This window comes from Primulina tabacum, chromosome 4, assembly GCF_025594145.1.
Source record: "Primulina tabacum isolate GXHZ01 chromosome 4, ASM2559414v2, whole genome shotgun sequence".
NCBI lineage: Eukaryota > Viridiplantae > Streptophyta > Magnoliopsida > Lamiales > Gesneriaceae > Primulina > Primulina tabacum.
In genome coordinates, this window is record NC_134553.1 from 45160643 (window position 1) to 45181511 (window position 20869).

The 20869-nt window shown below is 32.4% G+C and overlaps 1 protein-coding gene across 1 annotated transcript; it reads left to right on the forward strand.

Moving 5' to 3' along the window:
• Window positions 1-1676: 1676 nt before the first annotated feature.
• LOC142541691 (coumaroyl-CoA:anthocyanidin 3-O-glucoside-6''-O-coumaroyltransferase 2-like) lies at window positions 1677-3209 on the forward strand. The gene has a single exon (XM_075648162.1). It carries the CDS (start codon window positions 1764-1766, stop codon window positions 3168-3170), a length of 1407 nt encoding a protein of 468 aa, XP_075504277.1. The 5' UTR covers window positions 1677-1763; the 3' UTR covers window positions 3171-3209.
• Window positions 3210-20869: the final 17660 nt, after the last annotated feature.

The following is a 20869-nucleotide window of genomic DNA, read 5'->3' on the forward strand; positions in this document are numbered from 1 at the left end:
TTCCAAAAAAATTTTGTATTGTGAGAGAAATATATATGTAGAATGTTGAAAATATGAATTTTAATTTCTTAAAAACTTATGTATTTATAGACTAAAATTTGAACGTTACCCGACATTCAACCCAACGTTCTTAATTGATCAGAGAAAAGAACGTTTTGAAGATTTCATTCAATTGTCCATTTATATTTTACATAATAATTAAATATAATCAAAAAAATAATAAAAATAAAAAGAAACACACCTGCAGCTTGTACAGATTTCATTCAATTGTCCATTTATATTTCACATAATAATTAAATAAATAAAAAAATAAAAAAATGAAACACACCTGCAGTGATTCTCGCTGAATCACTGCAGGTGTCTTGCACGTGCGCATCTCAAGTTCACACTGGCTTGAAGAAATTAAAAAAAATTGCAATACCCGATTACAAATTTGTAACCGGGTATTGTTGTGACACACAAATCAATGGTGTACAATGGTGAATATTTAGATGAAGAGGATTGGATGACATGACTTGGATTATATCCACCATTGTGGATGTCCTAAGCGATATTCATGACTTTCGATTTTTATTTTATGAATTTATATGGGATTTATGATATTTTACTTAAGTTTCTTGTTTTGTAAAATTTAAATTGAGATCTATGATATTTGCAGAGCGACTTTTTTTATTTAAACCACAACATTTTAATATAAAGAACTAAATTTGGAAAAAAAAACATTTGTTGACTAGAAATTTTTATTTAACCACAACATTTTAATATAAATAACTAAATTTGAAAAAAAAAATAGTTAACTAAGTTTGAAATTTTATAACATAGACTAAAATTACAAAAATATAAATCCGTAAGAACATAAATTAATTTTTCATATATTATAATGTATCCTAGTAGGGAATATTGTACTTTTACTCTTGTAATTGTTCAATTTTAGGTTTCAGTATTGTAATTTGTCGAAATTTGGTTTTTATTAAATAACTTGATTTTTTTTGTTGGTCCTCTTTTTGTCTGAACCACTAAATCTATCAAATATGATTTATTTTATATGAAGTAATTTATGCGTAACACATGTTACGAGAATTAAAAACATATTTCTCAAATTTAAATTCACCCAATAAAAAAACAAAAAGATAAGTAAAGCAAAACGACATCAATAATTCAAATGAGAGGAAAAAGTTAGTTATTTTCTTTTATTTTTGTTTATGTATATTTAATACGTGTAATATAAATTTTATTTTTGTGATATGAATTATGAATAAGAATATCCATATTCAATAAATAATTTTAGATGAATTTATTGGTTTGAGACCATCTTAATTATAAAAGTACAAACTCACAAATCCTATAAATCCAAAATCATGGAAAAGAGCTCTACAAAACTTTGACACCAATTTAATATTTTTTAGAATAAGTCTTTTGTTAGATGGTCTCACGAATCTTTGTGAGTATCGGTAGAATTTGATCCGTTTCACAAATAAAGATCCGTGAGACAGTCAAGAGATCTACTTTACTGTATAATATAATATTCTTGTAAAGTTGTTCGTGCCAATCAAGTCAATTATCGTCATATTTATTTTTCCAAAAAGCTGATCATATTATTTATTTTTTGTATAAATTGAACATAATAATAATAAAAAAAGAATATTCCGTTACCAACTCCAACTCTCCAAGACAAAAAATAATTTACAGATATTCAAATGTATGTACTATAAAACGCAAGCCATGGCAGTACCAGGGAGGATTCCTCAGCCGACACCCACAACATGGCCGGTTCCGCCACCGAAATCAGAGTGGTGGAACGCTCCGCCGTCTATCCGCTGCCGCGGACGGTAGCCGCAACCTCTCTCCCTCTCACATTTCTCGACATTCCCTGGCTTCCTTTTTCCCCCGGGCAAACCCTATTCTTCTTCAACATCCCCACCTCCACTTCCCACTTCATGCAAGCCATTCTCCCAAATCTCAAGCACTCTCTCTCCCTCACCCTCCACCACTTCTTCCCTCTCTCCGGGAGATTGGCGACGCCGCCGCATCCCGCCGTTCCACGTCTCGAGTACGGGGCGGACGACTCTATTTTCTTGACCATTGCTGAAGCTGTATCCGGTGACTTCAAGAATCTGGGGGGCTACCACCCCAGAATGGCTCAAGACTTTCATAAACTTATGCCGTTACTGCAGTCTTCAAGTAAATTTGGTTCGAAGCATGAATCTCTTTTAGCTATCCAAATCATTGTTTTCCCGCACCATGGGATCTGCATTGGATTCACTCTGCGCCATGTCGTTGCTGATGGGAGAACATTCAATAATTTCTTGAAGACATGGGCGGCGGCTTCATCTTCACCACTTACGAAAAATGGTGAAAGTTTAGGTCTTAATCAGCTTCTCATGGCATCCCATGATAGGTCATTGATTAAAGATCCAAACGGGCTTGAAGAAATCTTGTTGAAAGAGTGGAGGAGCATACAGATTCCACAGAAGGCCAGCCTGTCAAAATTTCATCCGGACATGACAAGAGCCACCTTTGTGGTTGGTCCCAATGAAATGGAAAAGATCAAGAAATGGATATTGACCCGGTCGGAGCATCTATTCGAGTCGACCCAGTTGCTCCTATCTCCTTATGTCATCACGTGCTCATTTGTTTGGGTTTGTTGGATGAAAACACATTGGTCAAACAGTACTGAAAACCATCCAAAAGACAGCACACATTATTTCGGCTTCATCGCAGGTGGCATCACACGTCTTAATTACTCCGTTCCAAGCACTTATTCGGGCAACTGTGTCGGATTCGGTCGATCCGAGGCCAGAAGGGATAACCTAATGGGGGAAAATGGCGTTCTCCATGCTGCCAAAGCAATAGGGAACACCATCAAAAGTCTGAATTCTGATTTTCTGGGTGGGGCAGAGAATTGGATATCCGAATGGGAGGAGATGCGTGACTCGGAGCTCCATGTCATGGTGACCGGGTCACCCAAGATGGACCTTTACGGGTTGGATTTCGGTTGGGGAAGACCCATAAAAATCGAAGAGGTCTCGATTGATGAAACACGTTCGATTTCTCTATGTGAGAGCAGAGAGGTGTCTGGTGGAGTAGAGATTGGGGTTTGCCTTCCAAAACCCAAGCTGGAATTGTTTTGGACCTTGTTCAATCAAGTATATAAAATAAGGAATGAATGACTAAATATAAAGTTGAGGCAATACGTATATAATATTATCGTTTTTATTATTAGCACCAGCCATGCACATTGACAAATAACCAAGAAGATATCAAGAATAATATATAGCTAAGAATACACAAAATTCCACATGAAATAGTCGATTTTGTGATAAAAATCTTTAACCTAATCGAATTTATTAAAAAATATTATTTTTAGGTCGAATTCATGAAAGATAACATTGAGTTGAAGTCTCTATAAAACAGCTGTCACACACCACTATTCCAAATTTATTTTTTTACCAAACTCAAGATACATTTATATACATATATAATATTTAAATATGGTTGGATATTTTTATAAGTGTCACAAACTTAATATCGCTTTCTCTTTTATGTGGTTAAATCTTGGGAAAAAGCTTGTGTGTGACGGTCTCACGGGTAGTATTTTGTGAGACAGATATCTTATTTGGGTCATCCATGAAAAAATATTATTTTTATGCTAAGAGTATTAATTTTTATTATGAATATCAGTAGGATTGACCCGTCTCACAGATAAAGATTCGTGAGACCTACTCAAAATCTAGTCCAATAGAATTTTCATTGAAATTATTTTGACATATTATGTATAGTCATCCTCAAATAACTTATCAAGGGTTTTTTTATAATTAATTTTAAAATAAAAAAAAATTTTCAAAAAAAAATAATTTTGTAAAATCACTTTAATCTGTGTTTCGTAAGCACGGATTAGAGTGAGTTGGAGCATTATCCGTGCTTTGTAAGCACGGATGCTCCACCTATATTATTATTATTATTATTATTATTATTATTATTATTATTATTATTATTATTATTATTATTATTCGAATGAAAAATATAAATATTTATAATATATGGTAATTATTAAATATTTTGTATTATTTGGTTAGGTGACTGAAAAATTAGAGACGTGAGAGGATTGAAGGGAGAAAATTAAGTCCTTATATCGTTAACATATATGTAACTTCCATAAAAATATAAAAGACTCACATGATTTAATGATTTTGAAATATGAGGCAAAGCAAAATACTCTCGATTTAGCATAAAATAACTCATACTTTAGTTATATGTTTTAAATTTCACTGTCTCTTTCTTACAGTTTTATATATATTTTGAAGCAATTTCAAGTGATTACATGCCGCGTATCATTTCAAATTCATGAATTTCCTGCTATTTTAATTTTAGATTTTTATTCCCTTCATTGGATTTTTGGATATTTTATTTTTATATTATTGTTCCATTTCAAAAATACTAATCTAAATACAACCAAAAAATAAATATAATTTATAACAAAATATTGAAAGTTTGCATTCAAGGAAACGTACATAAAATCAATTGGTCAAAAGGATATTTCAAGAAGACTCATTTCGAATTCTCTCAAAATTATATAAACACATATTTCATAAAAAAATTAATTGTAAAACATATAATTATATATAACAGATTTATTAAATAAGTTAATCTATAAAAATGAAGAAGGAAGAAGGCCGACCATGAAGAAAGCAAGCAAGCATTAATAATTAATTGTATAATATATTAATATTGTATTTTTATGTTGTGATTGAAATTCAATTAATAATAATAGCTTAAATAGAAAATAGACAATGTAAATTTAGGAAAAAAATGAAAATATTATAATTCTGTGTAAATTTTATCGATACTATATGTTTATAAAGTTAAACCTAGGCTTGTCAAATTGGGTCAGGCCCGTCGGGTCGGCCCGCCCCGCCATAAAATTGAGCGGGTTGGGTTGATAAAATAGCAGCCCGTTTGGAGGTGGGCCAAACGGGTTGAGCCCGTTTGGGTTGCGGGCCAAATGGGTTGAGTACGTTTGGGTTGCGGGCTGGCCCGCCAAATTAGGATAGAATTTTATATTTTTAAGTTTTATATAAAAATTCCTATTTCTTCCTTATTTTTTCTCATGTGCCTAACTTCAATCACTCTGATAAAATCTATATGCTTCTATTTTTTTTTTAAGATGTTATACTCTTCAGTCCCCTCCCTTTTTTTAATGTTTAACTCGAACTAATCCAGAATTATCAAAATAATATAGTAAATAAAGTAATTATCTGTATTATTGAAAACATAATATTACATGAGTTAATTTTTAGTACATGTGTACGATGAAATCTTGTGTGAATTAGAATAAACACTTTATTTTTTTTATGTATTATGTTGATTGTTGTATGCTTTCAATGTCTTATTTCAATGTTTTTAAGTGTTTTATGAAAATATTTGACTGAAATATATTTTTCTTCTATGTTTATTTTAATACTGTTTAGTATTTTTTTAAAAAAAAAATAATAAGCGGGTTGGCTCGCCTAGCCCGCGGCCTAAGATGGGTTGGGCTGGGTTGGCCATTTATAGGCCCGCCCCGCCCCGCCTAATGGCGGGTTGCGGGCTGGCCCGCCCCGTCAGCCCGTTTTGACATGTATAGTTAAACCTCTTATTGGTGTATTGATGAAAGACAACTATTTTTATTCTCTTTAATTTTCTCCCCTTCAATCCTTTCATATATCTAATTTTTCAATCACCCAACCAAATAATACAAATTTTTTAATAATTAACATATATTATAAATATTTATATTTTTCATTCGAATTAAATTAATTATTAAAAATTATAATAAATAATAATAAAAATAATAATAATAATAATATGCTTATATAGGTGGAGCATCCGTGCTTTAAGTAATTTTACAAAATTATTTTATTTTAAATTATTTTGAAATATTTTTTTATTTTTAAATTAATATTATAAAAAAAAAAAAACCCAACTTATCAAACACAGCATGCCACGCACTTAATATTTAAATTAAATAATTACAACGTCATTGTGCCTCACCTCACTTATTGCATACCTACACCTACCTCTCATTTTCCATCTTTCATCCAGGAGTCGAGACACTTCCAAAATTAACTTGTAGATTTCTCGGTCAAAGTTCGGCTCGAGCTGCTTGATTCGAGTTCGAGTGGGAGTTAGTTTTGCGACGTCGCCGGAGCTTAAACAAATTATACATGAATATTGTTCAAACATTTTAATCACATTTAAATCAAAATTAATGTTACATTTTCCTCAATTTTCGTTTTTTTTTTGTTTGTTTGAAATTTCCAGTATGTTTAATTGAAAAAATGTCATTTGATACTTTATCTAGAGTTTTCTATAAGAAAAACAGGACATAATTATGTTAGATGCCTTCAACCTTTTGTAGGGTTAATTATTTTAACCCAGACCTTTAATCTAACATCCAACTGTTCAGAAAACACGTTAATGGTTAAAAAAGTCCAATTGTTCTATTTACACAACATACACAAGATATGATAAAAGCAAGATAAGGGTATTATTGACTTTGACAACGAATAGTGTTAAGAAATTATTATTACCTAAAAATTTTGGTGATAGACAAAATCAAGACAACACTTCACTGTTTCAGTAAACATCTGCATATTTTCTGTGTGATAGGTATCAGCTCAATCGTCCAACTTAGCAACCGGACTGCTTCTCAACCGGCTAAAGCAAAAAGAGTTTAACCGCCTAATCAAAGGATCAACGGGGTAATACTAAAGAAGCATGACCGCTTGAATTACATACCGCTGATAATTCTACCGTTTGAAGTAAAAGAAGCTCAAACTTTGATGAACTTCCCAAACCGGCTGATTCGAAGATGTCATTAAAAAGGGCTATTTATTGCTTACTTAATAAATGACATTATCTGACCAGTTCAGGACATTCAATGGTTTGCACCGCTTCAAAGTCAACAAGTTCCTACATCAGTCCCGAAAATGTCTGCATTTATATCACTATCCCAGAAAAGAGATATCATTTATATCTTAAAAGGGTCTGAGGATAAAAGCAGTTGCCACAAACGGTAACTCTGAAGCAACTCTTCAAAGAACTTGACTCAAGGCCATGTTAGCAAAGAGAACATTTAATGTGGTTGTAGCTGATAATGACACTGAATCCCTCTGTTACAAGTTAACGTTACTCATTTCTTCCGACCGTTGGAATGATCGCCTATATTAACAGAAAAGGTAGTATGCAAGCTATACAGAGAGACACGTGATACATTATCAAATTCACAGCAGTGAAATCATCACAAGCTTGCATACCTTAAAGATTCAGAGCGCACTCAAAAGATTACATACTTCATTGCTCATCAGCAAGCACTGAACAGAAAGATACCTAATCATCCAAGGATCATCTTCGTGCTACCAAAATCAAATTGTTCATTTACATCAGTAACCTTTTGGTTATTAAGTTTTGGTGTCTGGTGAACTAGGAGTGTCAATCGGGTAGGTTGGGTCGAGCTTCGGGTCAACCCGCGAAATTTTTTTTATTTTTTTTTTCAACCCGAACCCAAAGCAACACGAAAACCCCCAACCCGAACACGAACCCGTATAACCCGACTCAACCCGCCTAACCCGAATTTTATTTATTTTTTTTAAATTTTTTTAAAAAAATTAATGAAAAAAATTCAAAAAAATAATAATAATATTTTAATTTAAACACATAATAACAAAATTTTCGATTTAAATTTGAAAGTTTAATCGGAGAAAATTAAAACTATATTTACTAAATTAAATAAAAAATTGTTAAAAAAATAAAAATATGCAAAATAAATATTAAATGATGAAATTTTTTATCATATAAATATACAATAAATTTTGTTCAAACATACAATATATAAAAATATATGTAATATTTTCAAAAAAAAAGTTCGCAGGTTAACCTGCGACCCAACCCGACCTAACCCGAAACCCGCCTAACATGGCACTAACCTGAATCCACCCAACCCGAACCTGATTTTTTTCGTGTTGGGTCGTGTCGGATTGACGGATCGTGTCGCATTTTGACACCCCTATGGTGAACTAAGTATTCTTAAAATCCAGAATTGTAAAGTGATCACTAAGAGTTCCAAAACAAACAATGTGATATGTCCTGATTGGAGAGGGTTGTTGCAAAGTTTTTTTGTAAAGCCAAAGTCTTTTAGTGGAATCCTTCCTGAAGAGGAAGAAGGGGTAACGTAGGAGTTTTCATCTCCGAACATCCATAAAAAACATGTGTCTTTACTTCTTGCAAACACTTACTTTTCACACTACATTTTGTTGATAAGTTCGCCAACGATCTTAAGCTATCATTAGAAATCTTGAACTATTTTCCACACTTTACAGTGGTTCACATTTCTACCACGTTTGAGAAGAATTTTCAATCGCCTCAAAACGGTTGAAAACCAATTTGAAAAGAAAAAACTTGAAAGAGTTCATTCACCCCCTCTAAACTCTTTCGCGATCCTAACAAATAGCAGTTATATAAAACCCGCGAATTTCAAATTTACTGTATTATTTTTATACTCGAAATTTGTACTAAGTTATCAAAGATTTTTTTTTTAAGATTATCTAAAGTAGTGAGTGATAATTAAATATTTGTGTAAAAACTATCCGATGAATTCAAATTTCAAGTGATAACTATACCTAATTATTTATTTTGGTATATGGATATATACGTGTCAAGATTTTTCAAGATTCAAAAATTAAGAAAGAAAGATATTGGATATATACATACATTGTAGGACCGAGTGTTTATCGCTTTACCAAAAGCTATAGCTAGTGGTAATGGTGCAACTCAAATATTTTAAACCGCACAGCAGCTCAAGTACCATGGTTCGATCATTCTACCAAACAGGGGCACTTATTGCACCCAACAATCACCCTCCCAATAATTGCACTCCTTGCAATCAATGGAAATCGAACCCATGACCTTGGTTCTGATACTAATTATAGAATCGAGTGCTTACCGCTTTACCAAAAGCTATAGCTAGTGGTAATGGTGCAACTCAAATCTTTTAAACCGCACATCAGCTCAAGCATCATGGTTCGATCATTCTACCAAACAGAGACAATTATTGCACCCAACATACAATGTATATAGGTATTTTGAAAATAGTAAATTAAAATACAAGATATGATTTAAGATAAAGATATATTAGATAAGTTGATAAGATAATCTCATATTTTCGAATAAGAAGATTTATGCATGGAAATTTTGAACTTCTTACTTATCAAAGAATCAAGAACTACGACCTAAGAAGATCAATAAGATCAAAAATCCTATTTTGAGTGCAAATCATCGAAAAATTTTGAAAACTTCAAAAAAAATAATTAGAATTTTGAGTGTAAATGGATTAAATATGTACATCAAAATAAAATATCTATCAGATATGAAAGCTTGAGCATAAAGATTTCGAATTCCATGTGCACTAAGAAGAAGATTTTCAAAAAATGACCTGTCCAATAGATAAATAAATAGATTATCTATTTTGGATTGATATTTATCCCAAATTCAATAGTTGAATATAACATTTAAACGTGAAGATAATACACGATTTAGATAACATCTGCATGTCACGCCCCAAGGACGAGGTTGGTCAACACTGGCGTTGCTCTCAAATTTACATTCGAAAACAACAAGCCACAGAGGTACAAAATTCAGAAACCAATCTTTTTATTCATAATACTGAATATTTTTATTGTCTGATACAAACTCAAATAACTAATACTTTATAGCGGAAATGTAAAACCAGATATAACAATGTCTAAACAGATGCAGCGGAAAACATAATTAGAACTGAGAAACAACCAGCCCCAGAACTGATTCTGCTCTTCCTCTTCTAACGTCTCTTCCTTGTTCTTATCTGAGATGGGTTTGGTGGGTGAGTGATTTGGTCATCACTCAATAAGCGGGGGCGGGAATAACTCCCAGTTTTCAAAAAAAATTTCAACAGAAACAGTAATAAAAATAATATACAGAAACTCTTAATTTCATAACAGGAATCAGTATGCAGGAATAAAAAGTTTCAGAACAGAAATCAGAACTTAAAATATAGCAAGCAAGCACTGAGCACGTTTGTGAATTTCATGGCTAAATTGATATCAGTCCCATATATGTTCTCTCCTCTAAGGGGGAGGCCGATAATCAGTAATCAGAATTCAGTAAACAGGAATGTTTCAGAATATATATTCATACCATTAGTTCACAAGGTTTCAATGCTTCAAAAATCAAAGATTAGAAATCAAAGTACATATAATTTGCTTCAAGACAGAAATTACCAAACTGGTTTCAAGATATTTATACATAAGCCCACTTACCGTAATTTTCTAGAAAGTTTCGGTTGGAGTCTGGAATCTGCTTGTTCTCGCTACTGGATTTTTCTGCTCGAAAAAGCCACTATCTTAGCTCGAATTTCAAGTGATAACTCAAGATTTGTGTAACATTAATTCAGAAATTTGAGGGTGTTATTTATAGGCAAAATTCTGACTGTTAGCCTCCCAATTAATGGCCATAATCTACTTTTATTACATGTTAAATGCTTCAGTTCCAAATCATAAGCAGAATCAGTAGCTGTAAATGCTTCAGTTACCAGTCATAAGCAGAATCCGTAGCTGTCTGCTGAAATCTCAGGCTACTGAACTCTTCTACTGCTGGATTTGTTAGTTAACTGCTAAAATTTTTGCAGTGCTGCTGAATCGTGCTAGCTGCTGCAAAAATGCTAGCTGCTGCTGGAATTTCGGGTTCTTACACTACACCTCTATAAATAGAGCAAATTCGAAAATCACAACTAAAATTCCACCTAAATTTCGAAAATTTGATCTCCAAATGCTACTGAATTCTCGAGTTGCTCTCCTATATTTTCAAGTTTTTGATCTCTACGGTGCTATAAAGAATCGAGCAAGGTGCTGCCTATCCTCGAAGTGCTGTCCAAAAGCAGTCTAGATCCAAGGGAAATTTCGAGATTTCCTAGCCTAGAGAATCTCCCCCTCACGTTTTCTTCATCCAAGAATTAAGGTAAGTGGCTTTCGTATATAATTTGGCACATTTCTTCAAGTAAGTGGGCTTACTTTTTAAGTAATTCGTATATGAATTGTTTCAGTTTTAGAAATTTCGTTAAAGCATGAGTTATTCGTTTCGTGTTGTGCAGAAAAAAACTCTATGTTTTGAGCACTGTTAGGATTTAACTAGATATAGGTGAGAACCCTAAATACGATAACTTTATGGTACTTATATGGTGGGACCGTAATCATTGTTATAACATTGTCTCCTTAGATGATTAAAAATTAAGGACTGATATCAATAAACCATAGAAAGTAGATGAATTTCAATGTTTTAGTAAATTAAGTGGATTTTAGTAAATTATGAATATTGTTAAAGCGGATAACATGTAACCGCTTCTAAACCCTACCTCTTTTGTGGCTGTTCGTAAACCGCATCCAATTAACCGCTTCTGAATTCACTAAATGGAAGCGGTCGAATACAACTGCTCCTACAGAAGCTCTATCGACTCGGATAATGAATAACCGCTTCTAAAACCTTACTCATTCGATGCGATTAACTTACCGCTTCAAAATAACCGGTTCTAAAACAACTATTTTTTTGTAGTGAATGTTTATGCTATGTTATATGTTGTACATAATTAAGTGGATTTTAGTAAATTATGAATATTGTTATGTACATGTTCGAACGGACCTGCTTAACGAGTAGCGACCATATCACTCACCTCTTAATCTACCATTCCCAGATATGTCAAAATCAGACACGATCCACCAACCCGACGCGGTTCAACCCGAAAAAAATCAGGTTTGGGTTTGGGGTTTTCGAGTTCGGGTCAGATCGGGTTGGACCCGATAGCTAAACCGAAAAAAATGATCGGGTTGAGTTGGGTTCGGTTCACCCGAAAATTTTAATTTTTTTAAAAAATATAATTAATAAATATTGCCTATATTTTTATAAATTGTATTACTGAAAAAATATTTATTGTATATTTATATCATAAATTTTCATAATTTAATATATATTTTGAACATTTTTTATTTTTTAAACAATTTTTTATTTGATTTAGTAAATATATTTTATTTTTCTACAATTAGACTTTCAAATTTAAATCATATATATGAGGAAAATTTTTATTATGTATTTAAATTAAATATTTTATTTAATTTTCTTTTAAAAAAATACAAAATCGGGTTGATCGCGTTGATTCGGATTTGAGTTGAGAGCTTTCGGGTTGGCTTGGGTTTGTGTTGAGTTCAGGTTGATCAATTTTTGAATAGTACTATTACTCAACTCGACCCAACGCATTCAACCCATCCGAATTGACACTCTTATTCCCAGATAAGCCAGAAGAACAAATAGAGGAAGAGGAACATGACCAGTTTTAGTGTTGTGATGGAAGAATCACGAAGCTAATTTAGTTATGTGCTTTTATGTTTAATTTTAATTCGAGTTGTGAACGCTTTGGCAGATTTTTACTGTTTTCAGAGTTTACGTTGTGAAGACGATGTTTTTGTATGGTTTTATAAAATAAACTAGTTTGGGTTCATATTGAGCTATGAGACTTGTTGTTTGACGATTTTGTGCTTGTTGAATAATACTGGTGTCAACTAACTCGGGTCTTAGGACGTGACATCTAAGTGGTATCAGAGCCCCCTAGGTTCATGTTAGCGAAAAAAAGTTCAAAAATTTTCGGTCTGATTTTGGCAAATGGCCGATGCAGTCTCTTGACACGGCCCAACAATGCAGTCTCCTCCGAAAAAGCGAAATTCCTTCATTTAGGTCTCTAAATCGCGTTTTTACCTTTTTAGAAAATTTTGTAGGGCCTATAAATTTTAGTATGAAATTTCAAATTCGATTCCGTCAGTTTTTTTTTTTTTTTTTTTGGACTCCTCTCTACACATGATTTAAATCCATATATTTATTGAAAAAAATTTCGAAATATCCGGTCCAACATGTTTATTGTATTACTTATTGAATTTTTATGGAATTGTATTACATAAAAAAAAATTAGTATTGACTTATATTATTGTATTATACCTAGCAGAGATAAGTTGAATTAAGCATCCGGATTAAGACAAAAGATTTGACTGGCGAACAATAAATTATTTATGAAAAACTAATACGAGAAATATCTTAGATAATAATTATATAATAAGTTTTGTGTGTTACAATATAAAAGTTGATTTTTGTGTCAGTGGTCAACTATGTGAATATTAAATTTGAGTTATTAAGAATTTTGAACTTTAACTTTAAATACCTAGGATTTTGAATATGTTATCTAAAATAAATGTGAAAAACAATATCTTTATGTTAAGAAATTTATATTATTTTGGGTAATAAGTAGGCTATGACCTTATACAAATAAAGTAAATTATGAGATATTGGTAGATATCGAGAAAAGTATAACACAATAAATTTTGACCTTTTTTTACGATACTAAAAATGATTCAAAAAAAAAATACATTCAATGAACTACTTTGTGTTAGACCAAACTAGACTTTTATTTTTGATGAAAGCAAGATTTAGTCATACAAAAATTATTGAAATTTTATTTTATAATGACTAGGTTATAATGTAAAGTAAGACTTACTAAGTAGGGGAGGAACAACTAAAAATTGAGCACAAAGTTGGGCAAGGAAAAATGCGCGACAGTCATGCAGAGTAATTACACGGAAAATAATACTCACGGAAAATTTAAGGTCCGATTTATGCAAGTGTCACTAGTCCAGACGCAGGTTTTGAAATTACCCTGAGCCTGAAATCACGAATAAGACCATTGGAAGGGGACCAGGAGGGTATCACGGCGTAGTCCCTCCGACGCTCAAGTCAGAGACTGAGGATATAAGTGGGGAACAGCTAAGGGTAATGCTGAAAATAACTCAAATCTAGTATTTATAGAGAAATACCCGGGTACGTCATGGGTCTGCTTTCCATTTGAGCTAGGGAAGGGCCAGAGGTAATGGACCCATCCATGAGGTATATGAAAGAAAAGTGAAAATGATCCCGGAGAACTTGCCCATATATAGGCAACATCCGACAATAATGGATGTCAGATCGAGATTGCTTATTGCTTCTGCGGCCCAGATCAATGCGGGATTTCGAACAGACGTATCGGGAAATGAACCGACATTGGATCGTAGCTCTCGATTCTTTTATCAATGGTGCTGGATAAAAATCATATGGATCAAGATCTTAACGGTTCAGTTTTTACGACCGAGATTAGGGTCAAACGAGAACAAATCACTCGACACGGCTCCAACCCGGCCAGAGTGCTTGATCTAAACTTAATACTTTATTAGACAAAAAAAGGAGAGGTATTTTTTATGCCCCACCCCCAAAATACGGGGTTGGATCGACGCGAGCCGAGCTTGGGACCAAGCTTATTGGTATCTTGTTCCCCTACCTTAATCCACGAGCACATAGCTGTGAGGTCCAGCCCTCACCGCCCTTCATAAAGAACAAAGTCATAAGACAGCACTCCATGCACCGAATCAGACATCTAATTTTGTCCTGAATATTGTGTCTGAAGTTCATGGTACTGACCCGAGCCGGTCAAGTGGCAAATCTCACTGTCCATGTAAATAAATTCACAAGATCCCCATAATTAGTATCATTTTCTCATAAGGTAATCGGCCATGCATTCTCATTTTATAAATACTCATATATGTTTTTCGATTTGATGTACTCACACATTGCTAATATTCATCATCATTTCTCTTGCAATGTTTGTTAAGTCTCGTCCAAGTACTGACTTAAACATCGCAAATATCAAGTCGGAAACATCTCTTGTGCCCCCTTAACTCTTATCTGTTTGTGCAGATCTTTCCAAGCTCCCTTTTGCCGATCCGAGGCTCAAATATTTCCGAGACCCTGGTTGCTGAACTTTTCGCTCACCATACTTAACTCAATGTAAATTTTGTCACATTAATAATGTATAATATTTTAATCAAGTTCACAAAAAAAAATTTTAATAGACCAAAATATAATTTGACAATATATGATTCAATCATATTACTTTAGTCGTACTATATTCTTCTTTTAACTCAAATATTATTTAATATGTGAACATTTTTTAGTGGAACAAATGCGTGTGTTGATACATAATATTAACAATTGATTGTAACGCTTGAGTTAACAACAAAGCTTATACAAAATATTCCAAGCGTTAATTCGTAAAAAACAAAAATTTGTGTGAGACGGTCTCACGGGTCGTATTTTTGTGAGACAGATCTCTTATTTGGGTCATTCATGAAAAAATATTACTTTTTATGCTAAGAGTACTACTTTTTATTGCGAATATCGGTAGAGTTGATCCGTCTCACAGATAAAGATTCGTGAAACCATCTCACAACATACCTATTCCTCGTGAAAATAATAGTGAAAATGAACATAATTGTTATCTGTTAATGTCATAAGAAAAGGATATGTCAATTAATCCAGTCCAGTGGTCCAATCAAGCACGAGTTTTCCTCGATTGATACTCTTATCAAATTTCAGATTTAATAGAATAACTCGTGTCATAACGAAATTTGCAAATGAAACAAAGTTATTAGAGTAAAACTGAAATATAACTGGTTGTATTTATGTATGAAATGGTATAATAAGTGACATAAAAATGTGAAATCGTTATGCTCAATGAAGTCCATAAAATCCTAATTAAATGCGATCACGCTTTTTCTTGTCCCTTGCTATTATTTAATATTTGAAGATTACTGCAAAAAATTTAATGCACCTATCACATTTAAGGCTTAAAATTGCAAGTTGATTGAGTTTCTCTGGCGATTGTTCTTTGCAATATTTGGAGTTTTTCTGATGTGATCAAATATTAATTTTTTATTCATCAATATACACGTCGTCTTCTATAAATTATGAGGAAATAACGTGATCTAATGATATTAGAATAAAGGGAAAAACACTCTCGTTGTAGTATAGACTAACTCGTAAAAATAGGATCTCATCATCATTCAAGAACAAATAATACTCCTAAACTCGTTCTCAAAGTTGGATCTACCAAAAATCATTAAAGTTTTAGCATAAAAATATTTATCACGACTAACCAAACAATTAGAAGAATCAATCTTGCGGAAAAATACAACAGCCCAGATAAGTACTCTCCACCACAAATTGCTCATTCTCGCTGGCCGGCACCACTCCCGTCCTCCCTAAATCAATGAAATATAGTGAACCTAGTGGCCTATCAAGTTGTTACGGAGATAGAAAATATCATACAATAAAAAGAAACATGCATTAAACAAACACACATTTATTTTCAAAATGCTAAATTTTAAAAATGGTGAAATACCTAAACTTTAAACTTAGACATAAATCCTTAACCGTCAACATACACAATCATATTTTTCCTTAAAATTCTTTTCATCAAAGACACATTTAATTTTATGAACTGTGACCGTCATAGTCGTTTGATCGAACATACAAAGTTTCAGATTTGACAGAGCAACACCGGCCCAAAGGTGAACGCCCAAATCCCGTAATTTAGCAAAGCAACACCAACATGAGACGAATTCTCAAAACCTGTAACCACTCATAACTTTACCACAAATCATTACAAAACTCTAAATAAACAAAGCATAAGAATCACGAATGCATGCTGACCGGAAATTCAATTCGTCATTCATTTTATTCCTACAAAAAAAAAAAACCAACACATTTCCAAATATTTCTTTGTCCACAAACCAGTAGGTCCTTAAATTGTAATTCATTAGTAAAACCCTCCTTTAAAAAAAGTTGATGACCTCTCGTATCTTCAATTGTCCAGCCCAACTAATCAAGAAGGTCGAGGTGCCCGACTCGGTGACGCGAAGAGGCGTGAGGAGGGGCCGAACACGAACCATGACAAGCACAATGCGAGTGCATCACCTGCACTCGCACGCATAAGCAGTTCGTGCTCAAGGCGGCAAGGCCTCTCGCCCATCTGTTCTTAAGCCGTGTACAGTCCCCTCTTCGTCCATCAGGATAGCCACTCTTCCACACCCGAACTTGCGCATCCAGTTCTCGTGGTCTACAACCAGCGCAGCTTGCGCATATCACACAGCCGCATAAAAATATAAAGGTCGATGTTCTCATAAAATTCTAAAAATAACCTGAAAAACCATCAATATATCGAAAATACAGCAAAAAGCTCCTACTTTAAAAGTTAACTTAATTAAATAATTAATATTTAACATTTAAATAAAATCATGCAATCTAGGTAGTCGTTTAAATTTTCCGTGCGTTACAATTTTGCTACCTATCCCATTTTAAAAAAAAAACAAATCAACGGCTATGTTTACACTACACAAACAAGATAGGATAAAACACTTAAATTTTAAAAAATAAAAATAAAAATAATAATTCATATAAAACACGTGCTTATAGTTTATCACCTAATATCTGAGAGTTAATTCGTGCTGAAATATTAGAAATTAGTATGTTTTTAGAGTTAATAATTACCCGATGCGCAAATGGGCTAATACCATGGGATAATATTTACATTGCTCCAACAGGGTTTTAAACTGGGCTTCGAAAGTTCCGAATTCCATTACATTGAATTTCTGTAGTAGCAGCATGTTGTAGTTATTTTAAAAAATTAATAATAATAACTAATTCAAAATAATTCTTAATAAAAATATAATGTAAAAAACTTTATTTTCAGATAAAATAATTGAAATATTAAACAATTTGTCCAAAAAAAAAAAGATATCTTAGTAAAAAATTGCTTCTCAAAGTGACCTTTCAGAAGCGTGTATATATAATAAATATTATATGCATCACTTCTAACATAAACACTTTTTTTGACGGTCTCGTAAGTCAATTTTGTGAGACGGATATCCTATTTGAATCACCCATGAAAAAATAATATTTTTATATCAAAATTATTACTTATTATTGTAAATATGAGTAGGGTTGACCCGTATCACAAATAAAAATTCGTGAAACCGTTTCACAACAGACATATTACACTTCTAAAGACCCAATTAATATACAGCACTGATTATACGATCACTAAAAAATTCAAGTGCTTCTTTGTTCTATCTTTTCTTGTTTCCAGTGGCTGTGTTACTTTAAAATATCATATTGATACGTATTAATGATTCACTAAATTAATATTATTTTAGATATTTAAATATATAAAACTTTATCATAGATATTATCTAGTTATATATATCTAACGAACCTATCACATAGCAAATTATTAAAATAGGGAACGGTTTAATGTCCTATCAAAACCTGATTTTTTATATTAGGTATTAACCAAAATGGTGTGGTGCATGGAATATGATTGGAAAATGAAGTGTTTGATTCAAGGGATGTCATGTCCGAGAGTTAGCACCATAATAGATACATAATATATATATATATACATATATATATAGTTGATATCGTGGTAGGGGTTTATAAAGTATCGAACTTGAAATATGTTTAATTTTTTAGACACGTAGTGATATTAGGTCAAGAAGTTTGTGATAATAGATATCTATATTTGTTACAAAACGAGTTTTTGTCGTTTTACCAAAAATTATAACTGATGAGTGTAACTCAAGCATCATCTTTAAATTGTATAGCAACTCAAGCATCTTTAAATTGTTCTACCTAGTAAGAATAATTATGGTACCCAACGATATCTTTTTCAATAATTGCACTCTTTGCAATCAATAAAAATTGAATATATATATTGACTCTGATACCAGTTGTTGGATCAATACCTTGCCACTTTACCCAAAATTATAAGTGGTAGCAACGGTGCAACTCAAATCTTTTAAACTGTGTAGCAGCTCAAACACTACGTTTCGATTGATCTACCTAGAAAGAGCAGTTATTGCACCCGATAGATTCCTAATATATATGTATATTGATCTCTCCATCATGTAGAAGATATTTTGGTCAAATAATTTAAAACACATGCATAACAGAGATCAACATGAAACTTATAATATAAATTTATATATTATCGATCAAGATTTTGAAAACTTGAACATGACAAATCCACGAGGGGCAATCCTGAAATTTTTTGGTTGACCTAATTAAATATCTAAGTTATTTAATATTTTAATTCCCATTTAATATTCGAATTGTTCGAGTAGTGGCTACCTTGTTATCACCCACTCTGCATCATTTCTTCGAGAATACGCTTTTAAACTCTATATCATTTGTTTTTTTAGTATTAAATTCAATTAAAATCTCAAAATATAATAGTAGTTTTGAATTTTTTTTATTAACGAACATAATTTAAAAAATAACCAAATAGTCAGGGTTAGCTAGTATCGACATGTTGTGAGCTAGTTATCGAGTAATTCATAGACAGTCTATGTTACATATCGAGTAACAATTAGTCTTTTACATTTTGATATAACATATATTGCATGTATATATGTACAAATAGGTAGGAAGAAAAAATAGTTTTTTTTTGTGTGAATCAAAACCTAGTCCTAGCTATTAATTTGAGGAATTTTGTGAATTTCATGCACACAATTCCCCCACTAAATATACAAGACAAATTTCAATCAATAGAATAAATGAAATAACAAGGGCTGGCTGAAATAAAGGCAGCGGCGGAGGTGGCCGGGTGGGTCCTTCGTGAGGCTGAGGAGGTGGTGGGGCACGGTGGCGCAGCCGGATCCCGGCAAATACCTCGTGATATTCTGCTAGATAATACGTTGGAATTTGAACTTTGAACGGAGAATTCCCTCGGAATTATCCCATCCTAACCTCATCTTTTTGACTTGTATGGTTCAGAATTAATTAATCCCTTTTAATATTGGATTAAATTATTGAAATTGGTCCTTTTTTTCTTGGGGACAAACACTTGTTAATTTTAAAGTAAATGTACTATTTGTTTAGCTTTCTTGGTTATTTAATTGGTAGCACACTTTTGTAGGGTAGAGAGGGCAATAAATAAAATAGGCGTACGCTTTTCCCAAGATGGGATTTTAGTAGACAGGATACTTCACATGTGCAGTGGCTATAAAACATTAAAAACTAGGGATTTTTATTATGCAATTTTTTCTGTAAATGATAATGACATTTCAATGTTCAAGATAATTAAAATCTCTGCTCTTCTGGATTCGTGTGATATATATTAAATCATTATTTTCATCATATCTGGAAGAGCCTTTTTAACATGTTTATATTCTCACTCACATGCACATTAACAAACTTCTTAAAAAATCACTCATCCCAAAATTTTTTTAAGTCAAGTACGCTTAACTTTAGAGTTCTTAAATACTACATCTTCTTGATATGAGTAGTACATATCAAATCTTTTATGCAATTCTCGACTGGCACAGTGTCATACCTGAACAGTTTTTGTAATCTCTCTCCTTCCTGTGTGAGAACGGTTCATTCGTGTTCTCTTCGCTTAGAAGTCTGTCAAGAGCCGCTCATTATCCGTGTAACCTTATGATACTAACTAACAACTATCATCCTCTTTGACACCGCACCTCACATCATTAATATTTAATGGGTTTTTATATAATTTGTAATCTGCATTTTCTTTTTTAGTATGTTTTCATATTTAATTAGTAGTATTTTATCTCTATTTATTAGATTTTGGAAATATTTTCAATCATTTCTGGAATGTATTAAATAAAGATATAATATGAAATTTAATTGCAAAATTTGTTTTTCCAATGATGTTTTTATATATTTCACATTTTAGTGATCATTTTTTTTTTTTTGCCTTTTATATTTGTAATTACATGAACTGTCAATGGAATTTTGACCATATACGCGTCAATTTTTCTTGGGATAGAAGCCAAAAATTATTCACATTCTAGCAGCATAAATAAATAAATTATTATTTTCCTACGTGCATAGAATTTTGAACTTCATAATATAAAAATCAAAACTTGACATGAGG

Coding starts and splice junctions, on each gene's coding strand:
- LOC142541691 (XM_075648162.1), top strand. CDS start 1,764: ATGGCCGGTTCCGCCACCGAAATCAGAGTGGTGGAACGCTCCGCCGTC.